The sequence below is a fragment of the Acinonyx jubatus genome, chromosome C1 (assembly GCF_027475565.1).
Source record: "Acinonyx jubatus isolate Ajub_Pintada_27869175 chromosome C1, VMU_Ajub_asm_v1.0, whole genome shotgun sequence".
Classification (NCBI taxonomy): Eukaryota; Metazoa; Chordata; class Mammalia; order Carnivora; family Felidae; genus Acinonyx; species Acinonyx jubatus.
Window position 1 is genome coordinate 157739561 of NC_069381.1, and position 24042 is coordinate 157763602.

At 37.3% G+C, this 24042-nt stretch overlaps 1 protein-coding gene across 4 annotated transcripts in view; it reads right to left on the bottom strand.

The window, feature by feature from the left end:
* Positions 1-20579: 20579 nt before the first annotated feature.
* Positions 20580-24042, bottom strand: part of SLC25A12 (solute carrier family 25 member 12) — a 206765-nt gene continuing 203302 nt past the window's right edge. For all 4 annotated transcript variants that reach the window (XM_053215279.1, XM_053215281.1, XM_053215280.1 and 1 more), the window contains one exon: positions 20580-23848. In XM_053215279.1, the coding sequence (XP_053071254.1) occupies positions 23647-23848 (202 nt within the window). In that variant the 3' untranslated portion in view covers positions 20580-23646. The remainder of the gene's footprint in view (positions 23849-24042) is intronic.

The window sequence follows — 24042 nt, forward strand, 5'->3', positions numbered from 1 at the left end:
TGTTTTATTAAACTCTGTGGTTTATAAATTATGAAAATAGGAAAACAATGACCCACTCTGAATTTCCAGCCTGTACTCAGCTGTTGCTCTTATGTTACTTACGTATAACATAGGTTGTGATATCTGGAGACCGAAAAAAAGGAGGTGGAACCTCTTTTACAAATCATTGAGAAAAAAATTCATGACTACCCAACTACATGGTAGCAGAACTGGAATCAGTCACTTACACAAAATTCTGGGGAGAAGTTCTTCAACTTTTAAAACTTACAGTTCCGGGCGCCTGGTGGCTCAGTCGGTTAAGCGTCCGACTTCAGCTCAGGTCATGATCTCATGGTTCATGGGTTCGAGCCCCGCATCAGGCTCTGTGCTGACAGCTCAGAGCCTGGGGCCTGCTTCAGATTCTGTGTCTCCCTCTCTCTCTGCCCTTCCCCTGCTCATGCTCTCTGTCTCAAAAATAAACATTAAAAAAAATTTTTTTTAACTTACACAGTTCCATTCCTTCTTCCCTACAGTCAGTCCCTTTGAAAATAACTTGTGTTTGCTGTAGGAAGATAATTACTAGAAGGAGGAGCTTCAGTCCTTGATGACCTGTGTATGGCTGTCAGGCTTAGAGGAAGCCCTAAGATGAGTCCTGCACTAATAGCTTTTATCTAACTCACATCTGGATTGGCAGATCTCTGCTATCTCATTGTATCCAAAATGTGGTTTTGAAATAAGTCAAAACTTGACATGTTAATGAGTACCAATTGAGCAAGAAACTTGGCAAAATGACTAGGTCCTTCCTAATGGGCTTCATTCCCAATAATGTTTGATACAGTCATGATCTGTCAGTACATGGAGGGTTGTTAGATGGCTGTGAAGGACCTGTCCTCTTCCATCAGCTCTCCTGAAACTTAGGAGTTACTTGAATAGAGGTGGTATCAATTGGGAAAAAGGACTTTTGTATTTTGTGTTGAAAATCAGACAAGGAAGGGTGCCTGGGTGGCTCAGTTGGTTAAAGGTCTGACTCTTGATTTCAGCATAGGTTGTGATCTCAGATCATGAGATTGAGCCCCACATCAGGCTCTGTGCTGACAGCGTGGAGGCTGCTTGGGATTCTCTTTCTCCCTCTCTCTCTCTCTCTCTCTCTCTCTCTCTGCCCCTCGCACTCTTGTGTACTCTCTCACACAAAATACACATTAAAAAAAATTAGATAAGAAGAACAGTGTGATTCATAGAAGACTGCCCCTGGCGTTTGTTGTTCCTCATCTCTCTAGACCTTCATCCTAAATATTGTAAAATGAATGCCATAGTAATAATAGTGTAACAAGAGAATAACTGGAATAATAGATCCACAGAGATCAAAAGCCCCCCAAAAGGCTATAACATTATCAGGATGTTGGAACTATATCCACTGAGAGGAAACAGTTGACCACAAAATTCTAATGTTTGGTTGGTAAACTCGTTCAAAACATGGTGGTTCTGAGATTTGTATTTCTAGTATAAAGAGTCTTGGACTTATAGTCAGCTTGTGTTGAAACTCGGTTAACCATAACTTTGAGCACATGGTTTCACCTCTCTAAGCTTATTTACATCTGCTGCTTCACAGGGCTGTTATAGAATTAAACCAGAATCCGTGTGAAAATGAAGAATTATACAAAAAAAAAAAAAGATACAAATATGAGGCATTGCTATTATGGTACGTGATGAGTAAATAACCTTTAACAGGTTCAATAACTGCTCTTCAGTAGCACTTACAAGTTTATACGCTTTATCTCTTGGCTGTTAGAGCTTAAAAACAAGCTTGTACAAGTTCAGAGGTCTCTGCTTTACCACACAAGGCTTTCTGGATTGACCCGTTAGGATTCCCTTCTAATCCTTCTCCCCTCCCCTTGCTTCCTCTACTGAAAGAGACCGCAAAACCAGAATGCAGTAAGTTTCAAAGAAAAAGAATGGGGAAGAAACACTCAAAAGATCTTCCACTAACTCTTCATACTTAATGGAACTGTATATTTCTTGTTTCCAAAGTTTCCTCTGCTTTACAAAGAACTGGCTATTGTGCATTCTGACCATGTATTTATTAATAACTGGTAGCATTTATTGAGCATTTGCTAAATGATTATATATGACACATACTCTTATTTATCCTAGCTTCCTATAATGTGGGAACTATTATGATTACTAATATACAAAAACAAACTAATTTGAACCAATTTCTGTGGGCCTGATTTATAGCCAGTTTCCAATGGTACAAATGCCCCCATCACGGCCAATAAATAGCAAACTACCAATGTGATATCACTGAATATGGAATTGGGAACATGCGCATATAACGGGGTTCTCCTTCAGCTGGTACAAGCCAGGTCCAGAATATCACTGGGCTTCGGGACATTAAGTGATTCACAATCTACGAACCAAACCTAAACAGTCTGATTGAGAGCTGTGTTCTTAAGCACCACACTACACTGCCTTTATGATCTTAGCCAATCAACAAGTCAGTTTTTTATCCAGATAAGCCTATGTACTAGCTACATGTTTAGAAGACTATATTAAAAAAAAAAAAAACAAAAAACTCTGTAAGAGAGAGGAATTAAGATTAGTTTTCTGGCTTCTGGGAACCTACAAAGTAAGTTTCCACTGGCTGAGGATGATGGCAGTAGCTGTGACTTTACAGCTGAGCCATCGTATGACATCCCTTATGGCATCTCTGTTAGCAAGGACTGTACCTAAAACCCATTTAGCAGTCACTACTTTTCTCCTCTGTAGGCCCTCCCCCTAACATTTACAGGCCTTGAAGCAGTAGGTCAGAAGATTTCACTGTTATAAAAACAAGCTATTAAATTATGTTCATAGCATGTACATATAGCTTGGATTTTAGAATTTTCAGAATTCCACCTCAAAATGTAGCAGCCAGAGGAGAACCAGCCCACAGCCCATTCCTCTCCTTCTCTTCCACCTGTTCTGTGAATGATGAGCCTCCAAGGAACTCTTGTGAATTCTGCAGCCCACATGCCTAAATTTTGAACCACTGGAAAACCACAGGCACTTCTTGACTACCCTTTAGATTAATAGGTGCATTTTATCGAAGACGGACCTGGTTGAAGAAGCTCATGCAGGCTCTGGAAGCTGAGCTGTTCAGGGAGAAAATTTGAGTCCCAGCTACCTTGAACATGATCTTATAAAGGAATAAGATGGGCTTGAGGTGGGGATATCCTATTGGCCCTGCAGGGGCACAGCTATAGGAGGGTGTAGGCATAGATTTTGAAGATACCCTCTAAAATGAGGCACCTAAGGGCAGTGCTGGGCCTTTTCTCTTAAAGTCAATTGAGTAGTTTTTTGTTTTTTGTTTTTTAATTTTTAGGCATAGTTAAGATAGAAGATTGTGTAAGGTGTCCAACGTGTTTATTTTATATACTTATATAAACAGCTATTTAGCATGAAAAAGTGTTAGCTAATAGCTCTTTCATGTCACATAATTACATTTTTTGTGTGTGTGTGGTGGAAACAATTAAGATCTAATCGCTTAGCAACTTTGAAACTTATAATATGGTACTGCCTATAATCACTGTGCTGTGCATTACATCTCCCAAGTTTGTACCCTTAAGTAGTATATCCCCAAGTATCTCACCCCCCCAGCCTCTGATAACCACCAATCTACTCTCTGCTTTTGAGTTTGGCTTTTTAAAAAGATTCTGCCTATAAGGAATATCATACAGTATTCGTCTTTGTGTCTGACTCACCTCACTTAGTATTAATGCCTTCAAGTGTCCATCCATGTTGTTACAAATGGCAGGATTTTCTTCTTTCTCGTGGCTGAATAATATTGCTGTGTGTGTGTGTACCATAACTTCTGCATCCATTCATCTGTTGAAGGACAATTAAGGTTGTTTCCATATCTTGGCTATTGGAACAGTGCTGCAGTAAACATAGAAGTGCATATATCTCTTCAAAATCCTTTTTTTCATTTCCTTTGGATATATATCCAGAAGTCGAATTGTTGGATCATAAACGGTAGTTCTATTTTTAATTTTTTTGAGGAGCCTCCCTACTTTTTTCCCATTGTAGCTACACCAGTTTACATTCCAACAGTTATACAAGGGTTTCTTTATCCTCACGTCCTCACCAACACGTATCTCATCTTCTCAATGTTAGCCATTCTAATAGGTATGAAGTGGTATCTCATTGTGGTTTGATTTGATTTTCCCTAATGATTAGTGATGTTGAACACGTTTTCATGACCTGTTGGCCATATATATGTCTTCTTTGGAAAAATGTCTATTTCCTATGCCTATTTTTTAATTGGATCATTTGGGGTTTTGTCATTGAGTTGTAGGAGTTCTTTATATATTTTGGATATTAACTTCTTATTGGATAAATGATTTGCAAATGTTGTCTCCCATTCCATAGATTGCCTTTTTGTTTGATGCAGTCCTACTTGTTGATTTTTGGTTCTGTTGCTTGTGCTTTTGGGGTCATATCCAAAATATCATTGCACAGACCAATATGAAGGAGCTTCTTCCCTTTGTTTTTTTCTAGGAGTTTTACAGTATCAGACCTTACGTTTAAGTCTTTAATCCATTTTGAGTTAATTTTTGTAAGTGCTATAAGTGTTCAATTTCATTTTTCTACATGTGATTATCCACCTTTCCCAACACCATTTGTTGAAGTTCTTTTCTGATTGAGTGTTCTTGGCTCCCTTGTCAAATAATAGTTAACTCTGCATGTAGGGATTTATGTCTGGGCTCTTCATTCTGTTCCATTGGCCTGTGTGTCCTTTTTTTTTTTTTTAATGTCAGTATCCTACTATTTTAACTATAGCTTTGCAGTATAATTTGAAGTAAAGAAATGAGATTCCTCTGGTTTCTTTCTTTTCTGGATTGCTGTGGCTAGTTGGGGTTTCAAATTTTAGGATTGGTTTTTCTAGGTCTTGAAAAAGGCCATTGGAGTTTTGATAGAGATTGTGTTGAAGCTGTAGATGGCTTTGGGGAGTATGGACATTTAAACAACGTTAATTCTTTTGATCTATGAGCATGGGATTTCTGTTTGTTTGAATCTTTCACTTTCTTTCATCAAGGTCTTGTAGTTTTCATTGTACAGATCTTTCACTTCCTTGGTTAAATTTATTCCTTACATATTTTATTGTTTTTGATGCTATTGTAAGTGGGTTTATTTATATGTTTCACCGTTAGTGTATAGAAACGCAGCTGATTCTGTATACTGACTTTTATCCTGCAACTTTGAGCTTCAAGTTTGTCCTTCAAACTGAAGTGAGTCTCTAGTAGGCAGCATATAGTTGGGTTGTTTTTTTTTTAATCCCTCCAGCTACTCTGTGCCTTTTGTTAGTGAATTCAACCCATTTATATTTACAGTTATTACTGATATGTAAGGACTTACTAATGCCATCTTATTAATTGGTTTCCAGTTTTGTATTTCCATTTTTTTTTTCCCCTCTGTTTCTGCCTACCTTTGTTGGTGACTTTTCACAGTGATAATGTTCTTTTTCCCCTTTCTGAATCTTTTGTGAATCTGTTCTAGGTTTTTATTTGTGGTTACCATGAGGCTTACATAAAATGTCTCATAGATAGGAGCATCTGGTTGGCTCAGTCACTTGAGTGTTGGACTTCAGCTCAGGTAGTTCCTGAGTTCAAGCCCTATATCCAGCTCAATGCTGCCAGTGCAAAGGCTGCTTCAGATCCTCTGTCCCCCTCTCTGTGCCCCTCCCCTGCTTGTGCTCTCTCTCAAAAATAAAATAAACATTTAAAAAACAAAATCTCATAGATAAAACAGTCCATTTTAGGGATGCCTAGTGGCTCATTTGGTGAAGTGCCTGACTCTTGATTTCAGTTCAAGTCATGATCTCACAGTTTGTGGGTTCAAGGCCCACATTGGGCTCCACACTAACAGCACAGAGCCTACTTGGGATTCTCTCTCTCCTCTCTTTCTGCCCCTCCCCTCTCTTTCTGCCCCTCCCCTGCTCGCACTCTTGATCTTTCAAAATAAAGTTAAAATAGTCCATTTTGAAGTCCTACTTCAGTTGCACAAAAAGCTTCACCCTTTTGCATTTTCCTTTCATATTTTTGATGTCATTATTCTTTGTATTGTTTATTCATTAACAAAGTAGCTATAATTATTTTGAATATTCTTCCCCTTTAACCTTTCTACTACAGTTAAGTGGTTAACAAACTTATTACAGAATTAGAGTTTTCTGATTGTATATACATAAACTGCATATATAACACTTTTACCAGTGTGTTGTATATTTTCCTGTGTCATCATGTTGCTGATTAGCCTTTTTTAAGATTGAAAAACTCCTTTCAGCATTTATTGCAAATCTAGTGGTAATGAACTCCCTCAGTTTTTGTCTGTGAAAATAGTTCTTCTTCATATCTTAGGTATAACTTTGCCAGACAGAGTATTCTTGGCTGGCAATTTTTTTCTTTCAACACTTTGATTCTACTCTCTCCTGACCTATAGTTTCTGCTGAGTCTCTTCTCATAGCCTAACAGGGATTCCTCTGTAGGTTACAGGCTTTTCCCCCCACTGGCTGCTTTTAGGATTCTGCCTTTATCTTTGATTTAAAACAGTTTTATTATAATGTGTCTTAGAGAAAGTCTTCTTGCATGGAGATAATAGGGTGACCTCTTAGCTTCATGAACTTGGATGTCCCTATCTCTCCCCAGGTTTGGTAGATTCTCAACCATTATTTATTTAAATAAATTTTCTGCCCCCTTTTCCTGTTCTCCTTCTTGAACCCCAGCTATTCTAATATTTGTTTTGATGGAATGCTATTGATTGCATAGGCTTTCTTCTTTTTTATTCATTTTTCTTTTTCCTGATGTGTTATTTCAACATTTCTGTCCTCTAAATCACTTATTCTGTCTTCCATTTGCTTTTACTCTGCTTCAGATGCTCTCTGTTGGATTTTTCATTTCAGTCATTCAGTTTTTCAGCTTCAGAATTATTTTGGTTCTTTATGATCTCTGTCCCTTGGATAAATATTTCATTTTGTTTTTTTTTCCCTCTGATTACATTGACTTGTCTGAGTTTTCTTGTAGTTCATTTCTTATTTTATCAGGTAGATCACAAAACTCCATACCTTTGAGAGCATGGTTATTGGATAATTATTTTATTTTGGTGATGTGTTTCCTTGATTTTTCATGTTCTTTGTAGTTTGGCTTGCTCCTTTTGCATGTGAAGTAGCTGACATCTCTTTAGATCTTTACTAGATGCTTTCAGATGGAGTATACTGTTTGTTAGTGCTGTTGTATTTGGAGTTTTCTCTGGCTTTGTATAAATACACCCAACTACATAGATTCTTCTTGCTCTCTGTTATGGCAGAATTCTTAAGCTTTTATAGCTTCCCTGGTCCTTACCACTCACCAGTGCCCACTGGAATCCTCTCATTTTTCAGAAGGTGGCACTATAGCTCAGGTTTCTGGTTTCTCTCTGATGGTGTTTACTTGACTTACTGTTGCGTTTGCACTCCAGTGTGCACAAGCAGCTGGCTGCAGGGTCAGGGGAGATGTTGGTTTAGCCCTTGGGGTGATTGGGTGCCTATGGACCCAGTGGGATGATCCTTGGGTGAATCACTCCCAGAGGCTTGTGGGCTGAGTTCCTGAGCACTGCCAACAGGAAATGCATTCTTCCATGCCCTTTGATAGTCTTATCTGGCTCTTTCCCAGACCACCCTCGCCCCAGTCATAAAGGTCCCTCACCACTGGTCCCCTCACAGTGAGCCAGACACTCACTGCTTTCCTTGACCCCAGGGAAAGGATTGCCACTGCTGGATAGTTCAGCCCTATCCATCATGGCTATGTGAAAGTTCCTCTTACGGTCCACACTAAACCAAACTTATTTTTTGTTTTGTTTTTTTTGTTTTTGGGGGTTTTTTTGTTCCCATGGTGTGCTGGAATCTCCTCTTGGGAAGTCTGGATTTTTGCAAATTCTTTCTTATCCATGCATATCCACCTAGGACAGTACTTTCCAAGTTCTTCTCTGACTGCAGCAAGAGGGTTTGAGGCAGTTTTGCTGGTTCTTCAGCCCATAACAAGGTCTGGTTGCAGGGGTGGGCAAGACTCCTCCTAGGTCCCTTGGCAGATGGTGCTCATTCCCACAGTGCTTTTGTTCAAGGATGGATGTCTAATTCATTGTTTAAAAGGGGGGACAAAAGTCACTACGATCCTGAGTTTTTAAGATAGTTCTATTGTCTCTAATGCTTCAATGCAAATAAAATCGATTATCACTAAGTACTATTTCATGACCCCTAAGAGTATTCACTGCTGCGAATTGCTTTTTAGTATTGATAGGTGCATCACAAAATTGTGGGTGTTAGGAAGCAAAGAGCTAAAATTTCAATAGCTCCTTGTAAACAGTACTTTCTGTGAACAGATAGTAGTACATCACATTTTGTAACTAGAGGACCATCCTAGGAGCCACTGCAACACTAGTTCTTTTCAAGGAAGTTAACTGGAATAAAAGAAAGGCTACAAGAATTTTTTTTTTCCTGTTTTCTTAAAGTGGTAGTAGTAAGATTGGATCAAGATGGTACACAGGATCTATCTCTCTCAACCCTAAATTCTATATAAGGTGATAAAGCAGAAGAGAAATAATAAAATCTGCTACAGCGCTGAAAAACTAAGGGCTAGCAAAAGAGTAGAAGTTTTGAAAAATGCCAGAAAGATAAAAAGCAGCTGGGATCAAAGCTATGGCAAATAAAATGAGGAAACTGCAACACAAAAGAGATAAAAACTACTACACACAAAAGAATGGGTTGAAATCCAGAATCAACCGACACAAAGAGCAGGAAGGTGCTCATGGCTGCTGGTAAGGGTGATTCATTAGGGAGTTGATGCACAATAGCTAAGCAAGTCCCATTCCCCAACCATGGGCCAAGTGGTGGGCAGAAGGGGTGTCCATACCCAACTATAACATAACAGTAAGGGAAACCACTGGAGCAGGAGAAATAGGGCAATGCCACCCCCCACCACCAGGTACTTGCTTATCAAGAGAAGTCTATACCCAGAATCAAAATATTGGCATATATACACCTGGCAGCATAGCCCACCCCTCCCATTATGGGCTTTGATAAACAGAACAACATCCACAAAAAGAAATCTCAAACACAAAAGTGATCAACTAAATAAATTACAACTATGAATCACCAAAATATTTCAAGAAAGCCAAGAATATGAAAGGCCCAAATTTTTTTAAAAGTCCACAGAATAAACTGTATTTAATATATCCCAAAGGCATAGAAGAGGATATCAGAGTCACTAAATTTAAAAAACAAGAAACAGGCCAGTCAAGGGATACAGCTGAAGAGCAAAGCTGTCAGCAGAATGATCACAAGGTAGCTCCCATTACTCAACCTAGAAGTATTGATGGAGAAACTCTCAAACAAAGCTAAAAGATGCTGGGGTAGTTCCAAAAATTCCAAAATCTACCTAAACAGGAGATAAATAAGAAAATGTAGAGAGACCAAAAGAGTGGAACAGATTCCTTTGGTCTGAAAAGTTTTAGGAATAAAAGGGTTCATGCCCATTCAGCATAGAACCAGATGAAATTTTAAAAGGAAAATTTTTAAAGTACCAACACTACAGGACCAATCCTAAAAACTGTCAGAAGCCAAAAAAAACAAGTTATATACAAGTTAACACTACTGGCATCAAGCGTCTCTTTGACAAGAATATATGAAGACAAAATTACTTTGAACTAAGAATTCTAGACTTCGTTTCTAGTCCTGCACAAAAGAAGTTTAGAAGTTGCCACTCTGTACTAAAAGCAAGTAAAAAGCTGAACAAACAACTCTTCCTAGATCCATAAGTAAGGTCAAAGTGCAAACCACTGTCCCCCCCCCCCCCCCAAAGTGCAAATTAGACCAACAAGCAAATCTAGAAAACCACAACATACTAGAGCAATTACATCCATGGGAACCAGTGCCAGGGTAGGGAAAACTGAACAGCAATTGACAAATTGCTGGAGGTTCAATGTGTGGAAAAATCAGTTAAAACTCCAGGGGAACCCAGTCATGTGAAGTGTAGACTAGGGGAAGGAACAGTTTTTGTTTTACCACGGGAATCCCTACCAGTATCTCAGTGAATACCTAAAAATAATCCCCTTGTGTTTTCAGCAGGAGGAGGAGGAGAAAAGGAACTACTTTTGAAGTATGCTAGAGCATTCTGTTTTAAGGTCTGCCCTCAGAAGAAAGTAATTAACCAGAGCCTAACTACCTGAGGGAAGAGAAGCACCCAACTCTGGTGTACTCTAGCCATCCTGTCCCACCTATCAAGAAAAAAATTACAAGATTCACTAAGAGTCAGAAAACTTACTTTTTAAGAGAGTAAACATCAAAATTATGTGACATGGCAGGAATGTTGGAATTATGAGACCAGGAATTTAAAACTAGGATTTAATATGTTAAGGGCTCTAATGGAGACAACATGCAAGAACAATGGGCAACATAAAAAAGAGATGGAAATTCTAAAAACGAACCCAAAAGGAATGCTAGAGATCAAAACACAAATGAGGAATGCCTTTAATGAGTTTATGAGTGAACTGGATGTGGCTAAGAATCTCTGAGCTTAAGTCTCATTAGACACTTCTAAAACAAAAAAGAAAGTATCTAAAAACTGGGATGACTACAGAAGTTGTAATGTGTATAATGGGAATACCAGAAGGAAAAAATAGGAACAAAACAAGTATTTGAAACAATGACTGAGAATTTTTCCCAAATTAAGGTCAGATACCAAACCACAGAACCAGTAAGCTTAGGGAACATCAAGCAGAAGAAATGCCAAAAACAAACAAAAAACAAAAACCCAAAAAACAACCTACACCTAGGATTTAGTTTTAAAACTACAGAAAATCAAAGATAAAGAAAAAATCTTAAAAGCAGCCAGAAACACCTACCTATAGATGAACAAAGATTTAAGAATACTACCCAACTTTTCAGAAACCATGAAAGGAAGAAGACAAATATTTAAAAGTGTTGAAAGGGAAAAAACCACCAACTGAGAATTCTGTAGCATGTGAAATTATCCTTCAAAAGTGAAGACAAAGATTTTCTCAACAAAAACTGAGGGAATTTGTTGCCAGGAGACTTATCTTGCAAAAAATGTTAAAAGAAGTTCTTTAGAGAGAAAAAGAATGATACAGGTCAGAAACACTCTGTTCCACATAGAAAAAGGAAGCGCATCAGAGAAGGAATAGTGAAGGTAAAATTAAAACCATTTTTCTTATCCTTAATTGATGTAACTGGTAAATTTGTTTAAAATAATAGCAACAGGGGTGCCTGGGTGGCTCAGTCGTGAGCATGTGACTTTGGCTCAGGTCATGATCTCACAGTTCGTGAGTTCGAGCCCCGCATCATGCTCTGTGCTGACAGTTCAGAGCCTGGAGCCTGCTTCAGATTCTGTGTCTCCCTCTCTCTGCCTCTTCCCCTCTCATGCTTTATCTCTGTCTCTCAAAAATGATAAACATTAAAAAAAATTTTTTTTAAATAATAGCAACACCATATTCAACTATATATACTTGTGTGTGTGTGTGCGCACTAATGTACAAGTGAGTGAATGACAACAATGAAGGGACAGAAGGGAGGAATGAGGATTATTTTATTATAAGGTATTCCCACTATGTATAAAGTAGAATATTACTTGAAAGTGGACTTGGATTGGTTATAAGTTTATATTGAAAACTCTAGGGGAACAACTAAAGTTTTTAAAAACTATGCTATGGGCGCCTGGGTGGTTCAGGTGGTTAAGCATCTGACTTCGGCTCAGATCATTATCTGGTATGTGAGTTCGAGCCCCGATCAGGCTCTGTGCAGACAGCTCAGAGTCTGGAGCCTGCTTCAGATTCTGTGTCACCCTCTGTCTTTGCCACTCCCCCGCTTGCTCTCTCAAAAAATAAATTAAAAAAAATTAAAATAAAAAAAATTTTTAAGTATGCTATAAAAAGGAGATAAAATGGGATATGAAATGCCCAATTAAAGCCAAAAAAGGCAGAAGAATGGAAGATAAAAATAAGAAAAAGGGCAAGGAATAGAAAACAGTAACAAATATGGTAGGTATTAATGTAAGTATATAAATAATCACTTTGAGCATCAGTGGTCCAAAATTCATCAATTAAAAGGTAGACTATCATAGCTGGTCAAAAAATAAGACCCAAATATGTGTTGTCTATAATAAACACACTTTAGCAAGGTGCCTTGGTGGCTCAGTCAATTAAGCATCCAACTGTTGATTTCAGCTTGGGTTATGATCTCATGGTTTGTGAGTTTGAGCTCTGCGATTCTCTCAAATCTTGGGATTCTCTCTCCCTGCCTTCCCCTGCTTATTGCTCGCTCTCTCAAAAATAATTAAACTTTACAATAAACACATTTTAAATATAAAGACACATACAGATTAAAAGCAAATGGGTGGAGAAAAATACACCATGCCAACACTAATCAAAAGAAAGCAGGAGTAACTATATTAATTTGAGACAAGAGCAGACTTAAAAACAAGACAAGTTATTGGGAATCAAGAAGGATTTTATGCAATGATAAAAGGGTCAATTCTCCAAAACAATCCCCAACAATCCTTGATGTGTATGCACCTAAAAGAACACCCAACTGAGATTAAAACTAATAAAACTGAAAAAAGAAATACATAAAACCACTATAATAGTTGGAGACTTCAACACCCCTCTCTCAGAAATGGACAGATCCAACAGGGAGAAAATCAGTAAAGATGCTGTTGAACTCAACAGCACCATCAATCAACTGGATATAATCCATATCTGTAGACTACTTTATCCAAGCTCACATGGAACATTCACCAAGATAGACCACATTCTGGGTCATAAAACACACACAAAAATTTTTTAAAGAACAGAAATCATACAATCCCCTCAGACCACAATGTAACTAAACTAGAAGTCAATAACAGAAAAACTGGAAATCCCAAAATATGTGGAGATTAAGCAACATACTTCAAATAACATTGGTCAGAGAGAAATCTCAAATTTTACAATATTTTGAATTAAATGAAAACATATCAAAACTCATGGGAGTTAATAGAAGGAGGGCTTAGAAGAAAATATAAGCATTGAATACATATATTAGAAAGGAAAAAAGATCTAAAAGTAATCTAAGTTTCCACCTTAGGAAACTAGAAAAGGAGCATTAGAAGAGAAATAAACATTAGAGCAGAAAACAATGAACTGAAAATAGGTAATCAATAGAGAAAAATCAGTGAAACCAAAAAGCTGGTTCTTTAAAAAGCTCAATAATATTGATAAGGCTCAGCCAAACTAAAAAGAGAAATTATTGCTAATAACAAATGAAAGTGGGGACATCACTTCAGATCCCAAGAATATTAAAAGTATAATAAAGGAATACCACAAAAAACTTTATGCCCACATATTTGATAACCTAGATGAAATAGACTAATTCCTTGAAAGACACAATTTGCCAAAACTCCCAAAAGAAGAAATAATATGAATACATTCATATCAAAGAAATTTAATCAATAATTAACTCTCCAAAACAGAAAGCACCAGACCCAGAAGGGTTCACTGGTGAATCCTACCAAACATTTAAGGCAGAAATTCTACTACTTCTCTACAATCTCAGAAGATAGAAGAGGGAGTATTTTCTAACTCATTCTATGAGGCCAGCATTATCCTAATACCAAAGCCAACAACATTATAAGAAAACAGAACTATAAACTATCTCTCATAGATGCAAAAATCCTCAATAAAATATTAGAAAATTGAATCCAACAATGTGTAATAATAATTACACACCACAACCAATTGGGATTTATCCCAGGCATGCAAGACTGGTCAACATTTGAAAATCATTGTAATCCATCACAATAGGCTAAAGAAAAAACACATGATCATATCAATACATGTAGAAAGAGCATTGACAAAATCTTGAACACTCATTCTTGATAAAACTCTGTAACCTGGTACTAGAAAGGAACTTATTCAACTTGATAAAAAATATATATCTACAAAAACCCTACAGCTTAATGGTGAGAAACATGAAGCTTTCCCACTAATATGGAAGAAGAGCTTTCACATTATGAGAAAGCAGACAAGGATGCCCCCTCTCACCATTCCTTTTCAACATATTGGAAGTATTAGCTAACACACTAAGACAAGGAAAGGAAATAAGAGATACACAAATTGGGAAGGAAGGAATAAAACTATTGGCTTGAAAATGAACATGATTGCCTATGTAGAAAATCTGAAGGAAGTGACAAAACAAACCAAAAACAAAAAACCAAAAACCTTCCTGGACCTAGTAAGTGATTATAGCAAAGTTAAAGGATACAGAATTAATGTACAAAAAGTCCATTTCTTTCCCATATTCCAGCAATGTACAAGTAGAATTTGAAGTTAAAAACACAATACCATTTACTTAGCATGCCCAAAATTAAATATTTATATATAACAACATAAGAAAAAGATCTACATGAAGAAAACTATAAAAGTGATGAACAAAATCAAGGAACTAAACAGATATTCCACGTTTGATAGCAAAACTCAACATTGTCAAAATGCCAGCTTTTCCCACCGTGACTGATCAATTTCAATTAAATCCCAATTGAAATCCCAGTAAGTTATTTTGTAGGTAACATCAAACAGATCCCAGAGTTAATAGAGGCAAAAGACAAATAGCCAACACAATATTGAAGAAAAACAAAGAGGACTGACACCACCTGACTTCAGACATAGTATACAGCCATAATAGTCAAGATGGTATGATATTGCCCCCCCAAAAAAAAAAAAAAATCAATGGAACACAAGAAAGAGGCCAGATTTAAACCCACATAGTCAAGCAATCTTTGACAAAGGAGGAAAGGCAATACAATGGAGCAAAGATAGTCTTTTCAACAAATGGTGCTAAAACAACTGAACATTCACAAATTAAAAAAAAAAAAAATCTTGGGGCACCTGGGTGGCTCAGTTAAGCGTCTAAATTCTACTCTTGAAATTATTACACTATACATTAGCCAAGTTGGATATAATTTTTTTTAATAAATATACTCTTGCCATTTGATCTAGTAGTTAAATAAATAAACACTTACCATATGATCCAGTAGTCATGCTCCCTGGTATTTACTCAAAGGAGCTGAAAACTTGTGTCCTGCACCTGGATGGTTACAGCAGCCTTATTATTCATTATTGCCCAAACTTGGAAGCAACCAAGATGTCCCTCCGTAGGTAAATGGATAAACACTTAGTATATCCAGACAGTGAAATATTTAGCACTAAAATGAGTACTCAAGCCATGAACAGAGATGGAGGAATCTTAATTATATATTACTAAGTTAATGAAGCAATCTGAAAAAGGCTATATACTCCATGATTCCAAATACATGACATTCGGGAGAAGGCAAAACTACGGAAATTAAAACATCAGTGATTGCCAGGTGTTGAGGGCAAGGGATGGAGGAGTAAGTGGGACACAGAGGATCTTCAGGGCAGTGAAAATACGCTGTATGCCACCATAATGATGGATAAATGTTGTTATGCATTTGTTCAAAGTCATAAAATATACAACACCAAGCGTGAACCCTAATGTAAACTATAGACTTTGCATGATTCTAATGTGTCAATGTAGGTTCACTGAGTGTAACAAATGTTCCACTCTGATGGGGGAAATGCTGATAATGAGGGAGGCTCTGCATGTGTGGAGATATAGGGGGTATATATGGAAAATCTCTATAATACCACTTAATTTTGCTGTGAATCTAAAACTCAAGAAAGAAAATATTTTTAAGATAGTAAAAACAAATTAAATGATATACTACAGATATAAATATAAATATCTATTTAATAATCTAGTAAATATATCTTTTACACAAAAGAAAGCAGCAAAAGAAGACAGGAACAAAAAGAAAGAAATGAGATATATAGAAAAAATCCAGTTACCAAAACTAAGTGAATTCAGCAAGATCATAGGATACAAGATCAATATAGAAAAATCAGTTGTATTTCTATATAGTAACAGTGAGCAATCTGAAAATAAAACAATTCCATTCATACAAGCACCATAAACAATACTTAAGAATAAATTAACCAAGGAAGTACCAGACTTGTGCAATGAAAGCAAAACAACATAGCTGAAATTTTTAAGTATCTAAATAGGTAGAGATTCCAAGTTCATGGATTGGAAGAGTAAAGACTGTTAAGGTACAATTCACCCCAAATTTCTTTACAGATCCAACAAAATTCATATCAAAATACCAAATGGAGGCACCTGGGTGGCTCAGTGTGTTGAGTGTCCAACTTTAGCTCAGGTCATGATCTCACAGTTCATGAGTTCAAGCCCAACATGGGCTTATTGTGGTCAGCACAGAGTCTGCTTTGAATCCTCTGTCTGCCTCTCTCTCTGACCCTCCCTTTGGCTCATGCTTTTTCTCTCAATAATAAAACACTAAAAAAAAAAACAAAAACAAAACCAGCTGGCTTTTTTGAAGAAACTCTCAAGCTAATCTAAAATTTATATGGAAGTACAAAAGATCCAGCCAAAATAATTTTGAAAAAGAACAAAGCTGGAGGGGTGCCTGGGTGGCTCAGTTGGTTAAGCATCTGACTCTTGGTATCGGCTGAGGTCATGATTTCCCACTTGGGATCAAGCATGTTGGGCTCTGAGCTGATCATGAAGCCTGCTTGGGATTCTCTCCCTCCCTTTCTGCCCCTCCCTCACTCTCACTCTCTCTCTCCAAAAAAAAAAAAAAAAGCTAAGCTGGAGAATTTACACTTTCCTATTTCAAAACTTAACATTAAGGGGCACCTGGATGGCTCAGTCGATTAAGCGTCTGACTTTGGCTCAGGTCATGATCTCCTGGTTCATGGGTTCAAGCCCTGCATCAGGCTCTGTGTTGACAGCTCAGAGCCTGGAGCCTGCCTCAGATTCTGTGTCTCCCTTTCTCCCTGCCCTTCCCCTGCTTGTGTGCATGCTTGCTCCTTCTGTCTTCCAAAAAGAAACATTTAAAGAAAAAAAAAAAAAAAAGCATGAAGCTATAGCATGTGGTACTGGAGTGCCTGGGTGGCTTAATCGGTTAGGCATCCAACTCTTGATTTCAGCTCAGGTCAGAATCTCACAGTTCTTGGGTTAAAGCCCTGCATCAGACTGCATGCTGACAATGTGGAACCTATTTAGAATTCTCTCTCTCCCTCTCTCTCTGCCCCTCCCCCCACCTCTCTCTCAAAAATAAACTTAAAAAAAAGTGCACTACTGGTGTAAATTAACTCCAAATAGTTCAAAGATCTAAATGTGAAAGTTAAAATATATAATTTTTCAAAGAAAACACAGTAGAAAATCTTGACGACCTTGGTTTAGTCAGAAGTCTTAGATCATACCAAAGCATGATCCATAAAATTCAAAAATTGATAAACTGGACTTAGACTTTAAAACTCTTGCATTTCAGGGGTGCCTGGTGGCTCAACTGGTTAAGCATCTCACTTCAGCTCAGGTCATGATCACGGTTCATGGGCTTGAGGCCCACATCAGGCTCTGTGCTGACAACTCAGAGCTTGGAGCCTGCTTTGGATTCTGTGTCTCCTTCTCTCTTTGACCCTCCCCTGCTCACACTCTCTCAAAAATAAACATTAAAAAAAGAAACTCTTGCATTTCAAAGACACCATTAAGAAAATAAACTGGGAGGAAACAATTGTAAATCTGATATAGGACTCATATCCAGAATGTATAAAGAACTCTTACAACTCAATAATAAAAGGACAAACCCCAACTTACAAATAGGTAAAAGGCTTAAACACCAATATCTATAAGCACATGGAGATGCCCAACATCATTAGTCAATGAACAAATGGATGTTAAAATCACAATGTGTATCATTTCATGCCCACTGGGTAACTATAATAAAAGACAATAAAGTGTTGGTGAGAATGTGAAAAAACTAACATTCATATGCTATTGATGGGAATATAAAATGATACATTTTACATTTGGGGAGGTAAAGAAAATGTATTAAAATTGGATTGTGGTGAAGGTTACATAACTTCGTAAGTACCTCAGCAGCAAAGCTGTTACAAAGAAAAATTAATCACTATACCACTAGACTTCTAGTTTATAGTATTGGGACAAGATAGACAATACCACAAGGACACAATCAGATAATCAATGCAGGACGTTCTGTAAGACAAATGACTTACATGCAATGTTAATGACCAACAGACAAATGAAAAAGCATGGGACTATTCCAGAATTAAAAACTAAAGATGCACAACCAACCATAACGCATCAATACTGATTAGATTCTGCCTCAGAAAAACAAAGACATTTCTGAAGTAGTTGGGAAAGTTTGAATTTAGACTGAATATCAGTTTATGAAGTTATTGTGAATTTTTAAAGAGCGTCCAACTTCAGCTCAGGTCATGATCTCGTGGTTCGTGAGTTTGAGCCCCGCAATCAGGCTCTGTGCTGACAGCTCAGATTCTGTGGATCTGAGGGATTCGGTGTCTCCCTGTCTGTCTGCCCCTCCCCCACTCACACTCTCTCTCAAAAAAAAAAAAAAACATTAAAAAATTTTTTAAAATAAAATGTGTGATAATGGTGTTGTTTGGTTGCAGAATGTCCTCATTTTTAGGAAATGTTTGCTAAAATATTTAGGGATGAAGCACCATGTTGTCTGCAACATACTTTCAAATGGTTCAGCAAAAATAACTGTATTTGCAAAGATAAAGCATGGAAAAATATAAATAAGTGAATCCAGTTAGAACATTCAAAGAGTTTTATATTACCTCTTCACAAACTTTTTAGGTTTGTAATTTTTGAAAATAAAAAGGAGAAAATTATATTCCTATATACCAGGCATCTAAATTATATGACATACCTAGGAATGAATATATATACACACAATGTATAAGACCTCTTTGGTGATAATAAAATTTTATTAAGACATTAAAAAGACTTAAATAAGAGATATCATGTAAATGGATTAGAAGGTCTGGTATAATGATGTAAATTCTCCCCACGTGGCCTATAGAATCATTGGAACTCCAATTAAAATCTCAGTGTGTTTGGTTTGTTTAGTCTTTGGGAGGAAGTTCACAAGCTGTTTCTGAAATGGATATGAAAGAGCAAAGAAAGAAAAGCCACAAGCTCTTGAAGAACAACAAGGTGAAAGGACTTGCAGTACTATATACAAAAACTTTTTTTAAAAGATAAGGTAACGAAGAGAGTGTATATAAGTACAGGGAAAGACCAATAAAACAAACAGTCCGGAAGTAGATGTCTGCACATACCAACGCTCAACAGATAACAGGGAAGGCACTTCAAAGCAGTAGGGAAAGGAAGGTCTTTTCAATAAACAGGGATGGGACAACAGACTAACCCATATAAAGAAGCAAAAAAATCACCTCCTACCACACACCGAAGACATTTCCAAGTAGGATAAAACCTCAATGTGGGGGGCAAAACTATAAAGCCTTTATGAAAAAAAATAGCAACCATATTCATGACCTAGAGAAAGAATAATTTTAAAGTGAAATATAAAACATGCTAACTGTAAGGTAAAAATATATTTGAACGTATTAAAATGTTAATATATCAAAAACACTGAAAAGACAAGCCACAAATCAGAGAAAGGTTTTGCAAGCACAACTCATGAAAGACTAGTATCCAGGATATAAATATAAAAATCCCCTGCAAATTATTGGGAAAAAAATTAACAAAATACTTTAGCACATATTGCACTCACCAAGCCAGTAAACATGTTGACGTTCTCATATGCTGTCAGCAGGAAAGTACGTCTTTTTGAAGAACAATGTGGCAATATATATGAACACATCAAAGGCTCATCCAGCCTCACTTGACATAAGGAAAACGCTAATTAAAACCAAAATGAGATAACATCAAGCAGCTTGGTAAAAATTAAAAAGCCAATACACCCTTGGGTGAATGTATATCAGTACAAGGATCTCTGGGAAATAGTTTGGCATGACCTGGCAAGAATCTAACGAACCTGTGCCTCTCTGGTTCTACTCTTAGGTATATATCCTTTTAAAAGTGCATACTCTAGGGGTGCCTGGCTGGCTTCATTAGGGGACCATGTGACTTGATCTCAGGGTATTGAGTTTGAGACCCATGATAGGTGTAGAAATTAATAAACTTAAAAAAAAAAGTGCATACTCTAGGGGTGCCTGGGTGGCTCAGTCAATTAAGTGTCTGACTTCAGCTCAGGTCATGATCTCACAGTTCTTGAGTTCAAGCCCCATATGGGGGTCTGTGCTGACAGCTCTGAGCCTGGAGCCTGCTTTGGATTCTATATCTGCCTTTCTCTCTCTGCCCCTCCCCCGCTCACACACACTCTCTCCTTCTCTCTCATGAATAAACATTAAATTTTTTTAAAGTGCATACTCTAGGGGCGCCTGGGTGGCTCAGTCGGTTGAGCAGCCGACTTCGGCTCAGGTCATGATTTCACGGTCCGTGAGTTCGAGCCCCGCGTTGGGCTCTGTGCTGACAGCTCAGAGCCTGGAGCCTGTTTCAGATTCTGTGTCTTCCTCTCTCTGACCCTCCCCCGTTCATGCTCTGTCTCTCTCTGTCTCAAAAATAAATAAACGTTAAAAAAAAAAATTAAAAAAATAAAGTGCATACTCTAGAATACACATACAAAATATCCACTATTTGTAATATCCCCAAGTTAGAAACCACCCAGATGTCCAAACTAAAATGGAAAAATTATAATATATTCATATAATGGAATAAGCAAAGCATAGCTACATACAATTACATGGATGAATCTTATAAACATTTTTAGCAAAAGAAGTCTCAAAGTCTATAATATAATTTGACTCATAAATTTCAGAAATGAACTAAATATTTAGGGATGTATATATGGGTGTAAAACTATAAAGAAATGAAGAGTAGGACTGGTGTTAAAGAAGAGAGAAGGAGTGTGATGGGGAGAATCATGTGGGAACTTCAGAGGTGTTAGAAATACAAAAATACTGTATTTCTTGACAGGGTAGTTACACTAGTGTTCACTTTATGATTTTAAAAGATGTGTGTATATACATACATACACGTATGTCTCATGTACTTTCTGTATATTCCACAATAAGAAAATATACAAATGGCCAGTAAATATGAAAAGACATTCAACCTCATTAGTAATTAGGAAAACAAAAATTAAAACCACAGTGATCATCCATCATGATTTACCTAAAAGGAAAGACTGATAATACCCATTTTTTCTGAGGTTACAAAGAAATAGGCATTCTTATATGCTGTCAGTAGGAAAGTAAATCAATAAAGCCTTTTTGAAGAACAATGTGGCAATACAGACATCAATGTAAAACCCATATTATCTTGTGAATTATCAGTCCAAATTTCAAATACGCTAATGAAATATTAGCACATGTACTCAAAATATATGTACAAAGATGTGTACCATTCACTGCAGCAGTTCTTGCAGTAGTAAAAAAAAAAAAAATGAATGTCAATAAGGGAGTATTTACTAAAAGTGTCTATAACCATACTATGGAATACTACGCAGCTATTAAAAATTAAGATAAATCTCTATGAACTGGCATGGAAAGATCTCAAAGATATTAAGTGAACGACAGTCACAGAACAATACATACATAGCATAATCCTGTTCTTAAAATATAAATATGTACATATATCTTTATATAGATGTATGAAAAACAGACTGCAAATTTAGACTCTAACCTATTAGCAGTGATTACCTCTCAGGAAGCAAGTGGTAAAGGGAGAAGCGGGGTAAGGAGGGCACTTTCACATCTTTCTCTATACAGTTGACCTACAAACAACTTGGGTTTGAACTGTGTGGTCTACTTATATTTCGTCAATGCAGGACTGTGTTATGATTTTCTTAACATTTTCTTTGTTCTAGCTTATTTTATTACAAGAATACAGTATTTAATACATATAAAATATGTGCTAATTGATCCTGTTATCAGTAAGGCTTCTTTCTGGTCAATAGTAAGCTATTAGTAGTTAAGTTTTCAGGAGTCAAAAGTTATACGCCCATTTCCCACTGCACAGGGGGTTGGTACCACTAGCCCCCAAGTTGTTCAAAGGTCAATTATATGCACAGATATTCTATGAATCTTTTGTAAGAACATATCCATGGGCTACTTGCGTATTTTTAACAGGTGGCAATAGTGAACAACTGTATTGTTATTTATTCCATTCCAATGAGAACTGAATACATTTGGAAATAACTTGCTTTCAAAGCTAAGTCTTTTGTTGCTGGAGGGCCTGAGAGTGCCTATAGTTGTGTTACAGACCTGTCAGCCATCAAGTAATGAGTGTTGTGTAGGATACTAAGTGACTTGGTCTATCTCCAAGTTTGTCCCTTGAAAATATTTGCATACATTCTCCTATCCCGGCTTATCGGCAACAGCAATAATGTTTTCCCAAAGCACTTTGCTAAAGTAAATTCTGACGTACACATCAAATCACAAGCACAGCAAAGTGCAGATGTGGCTGTCAAGATGCATGTTTAGATCTAAATTAGTAATCACATCCTGGGTGAGTGACTTTTGGAATAAGTAGTTTGTATTTGGATTCATAAGGAAGAACCTAGACCCCACTAAAAATCCCAAGATACAGCTTCTCTTTATCGTCCTCCCTCCCCTCACTCCCAGAGCCCTTTCCAAATCAAATACTTTCTTATAGAAGTGGGAGAGAGGGATTCCTGATCATGAGTTCTTTGGAACTGGTAGTGAATCAAAATAAAAAGCACTATCAGAGTATTTATGAAGGAAAATCCAACTACATGCATACATTTTGGTGTGCATTTTATTTTTGATTGGAAACATGTCCATATGAAGGAAAATTGCCAAAGTATCTTTTAATCTTAAAAGCTAGGCCCTTGCCTTGCTGTGTCAGAGGAAAGCAAAACTAAGCCAGTAATGCTGGAGACATCCCTATTTCCGTATGCCCACTGACAGGAGAGGAGCTGTCTAGGAAATGCCTTTTGATTGATGAACAGAGGAGAATCTATACACATATTAAATACAAATGGAAACACATCAGCACACACAAGTCATTAGCCTGGTCCTCTGGCATCTACTAGCATGCATCTTCCAAGGATCTCTTATTCAATGGTGTAAGCACTTGGCCTCATTATGCCTCCTTATCAGCAAATACCTTTTTATTCCAGAATGGAAAACGAGCTGGGAATTAAATACATCCAATATTGATGCTTTATTTCTATAAGTCACCAATAAGAGAATGAATTTAATTTTAATACATTTATTTTTGTGTGACTCTTAATAAAACACTTTCAAAACATTCTGTACATTTCAAGCCACTTAGAACCGCATTACATTCTATAAACGTGATTTGTTGGGATGAGGTGCCAAGATGTCTCTGTACAAAGATGTACAATATGTACAGTCACTATAAGTGCAAGCTGTGCAAAGCAGTCTAGAACACTAATTCATGCCAAGGCTTAGAAAACATTTCAACACTTAAGACTAAAGCTTGAAACTGCATTGTAGCTTTTTCCTGGGCAAATGATTACTTTATAAACAAATATATGTATATGTCATATAGAAAGAATAGTTTGACTCCTCAGCTCAGTCAGCACCATGCAGCTGACTGGATACATTACAGGGCTGCTCTTCGAGGCCCCTCTCTCCAGGGCAACCATTTTGCCACACTCAGTGGTTGTCTCATCACTGAGCGGCCGCCGCCACTGCCTTTGACTGAACCACAGCAACACTAGGAGCTTTAAATTTGGGGAGATAAAGGCCAAACTTGTTTTCAATGCCAGCAAAAGTGGCTGTGGCCAGTCTGTATCCACCGATGTGATCAGGATTGGCAGGAGGAAGGTCTGCGATGCGTGACTTAGGTGTTGGTTCTGAGCCAGAGGGCTTGCTGTTGATAGGAAAAAGCTAATGGTTAGTGCGCTCAAGACTGATGAGGACGGCACATGAGGGTGGGAGAACACTTTCAGCCTCACCCATGTGCCACAAAGAGGAGTGTTCGTCCGAATAGTTCCTGGTCATCTATGCTACGTTTGTTATGATTTATAGCTGCTTGGAAAGCAACACATTCACATTTTTTTTGGT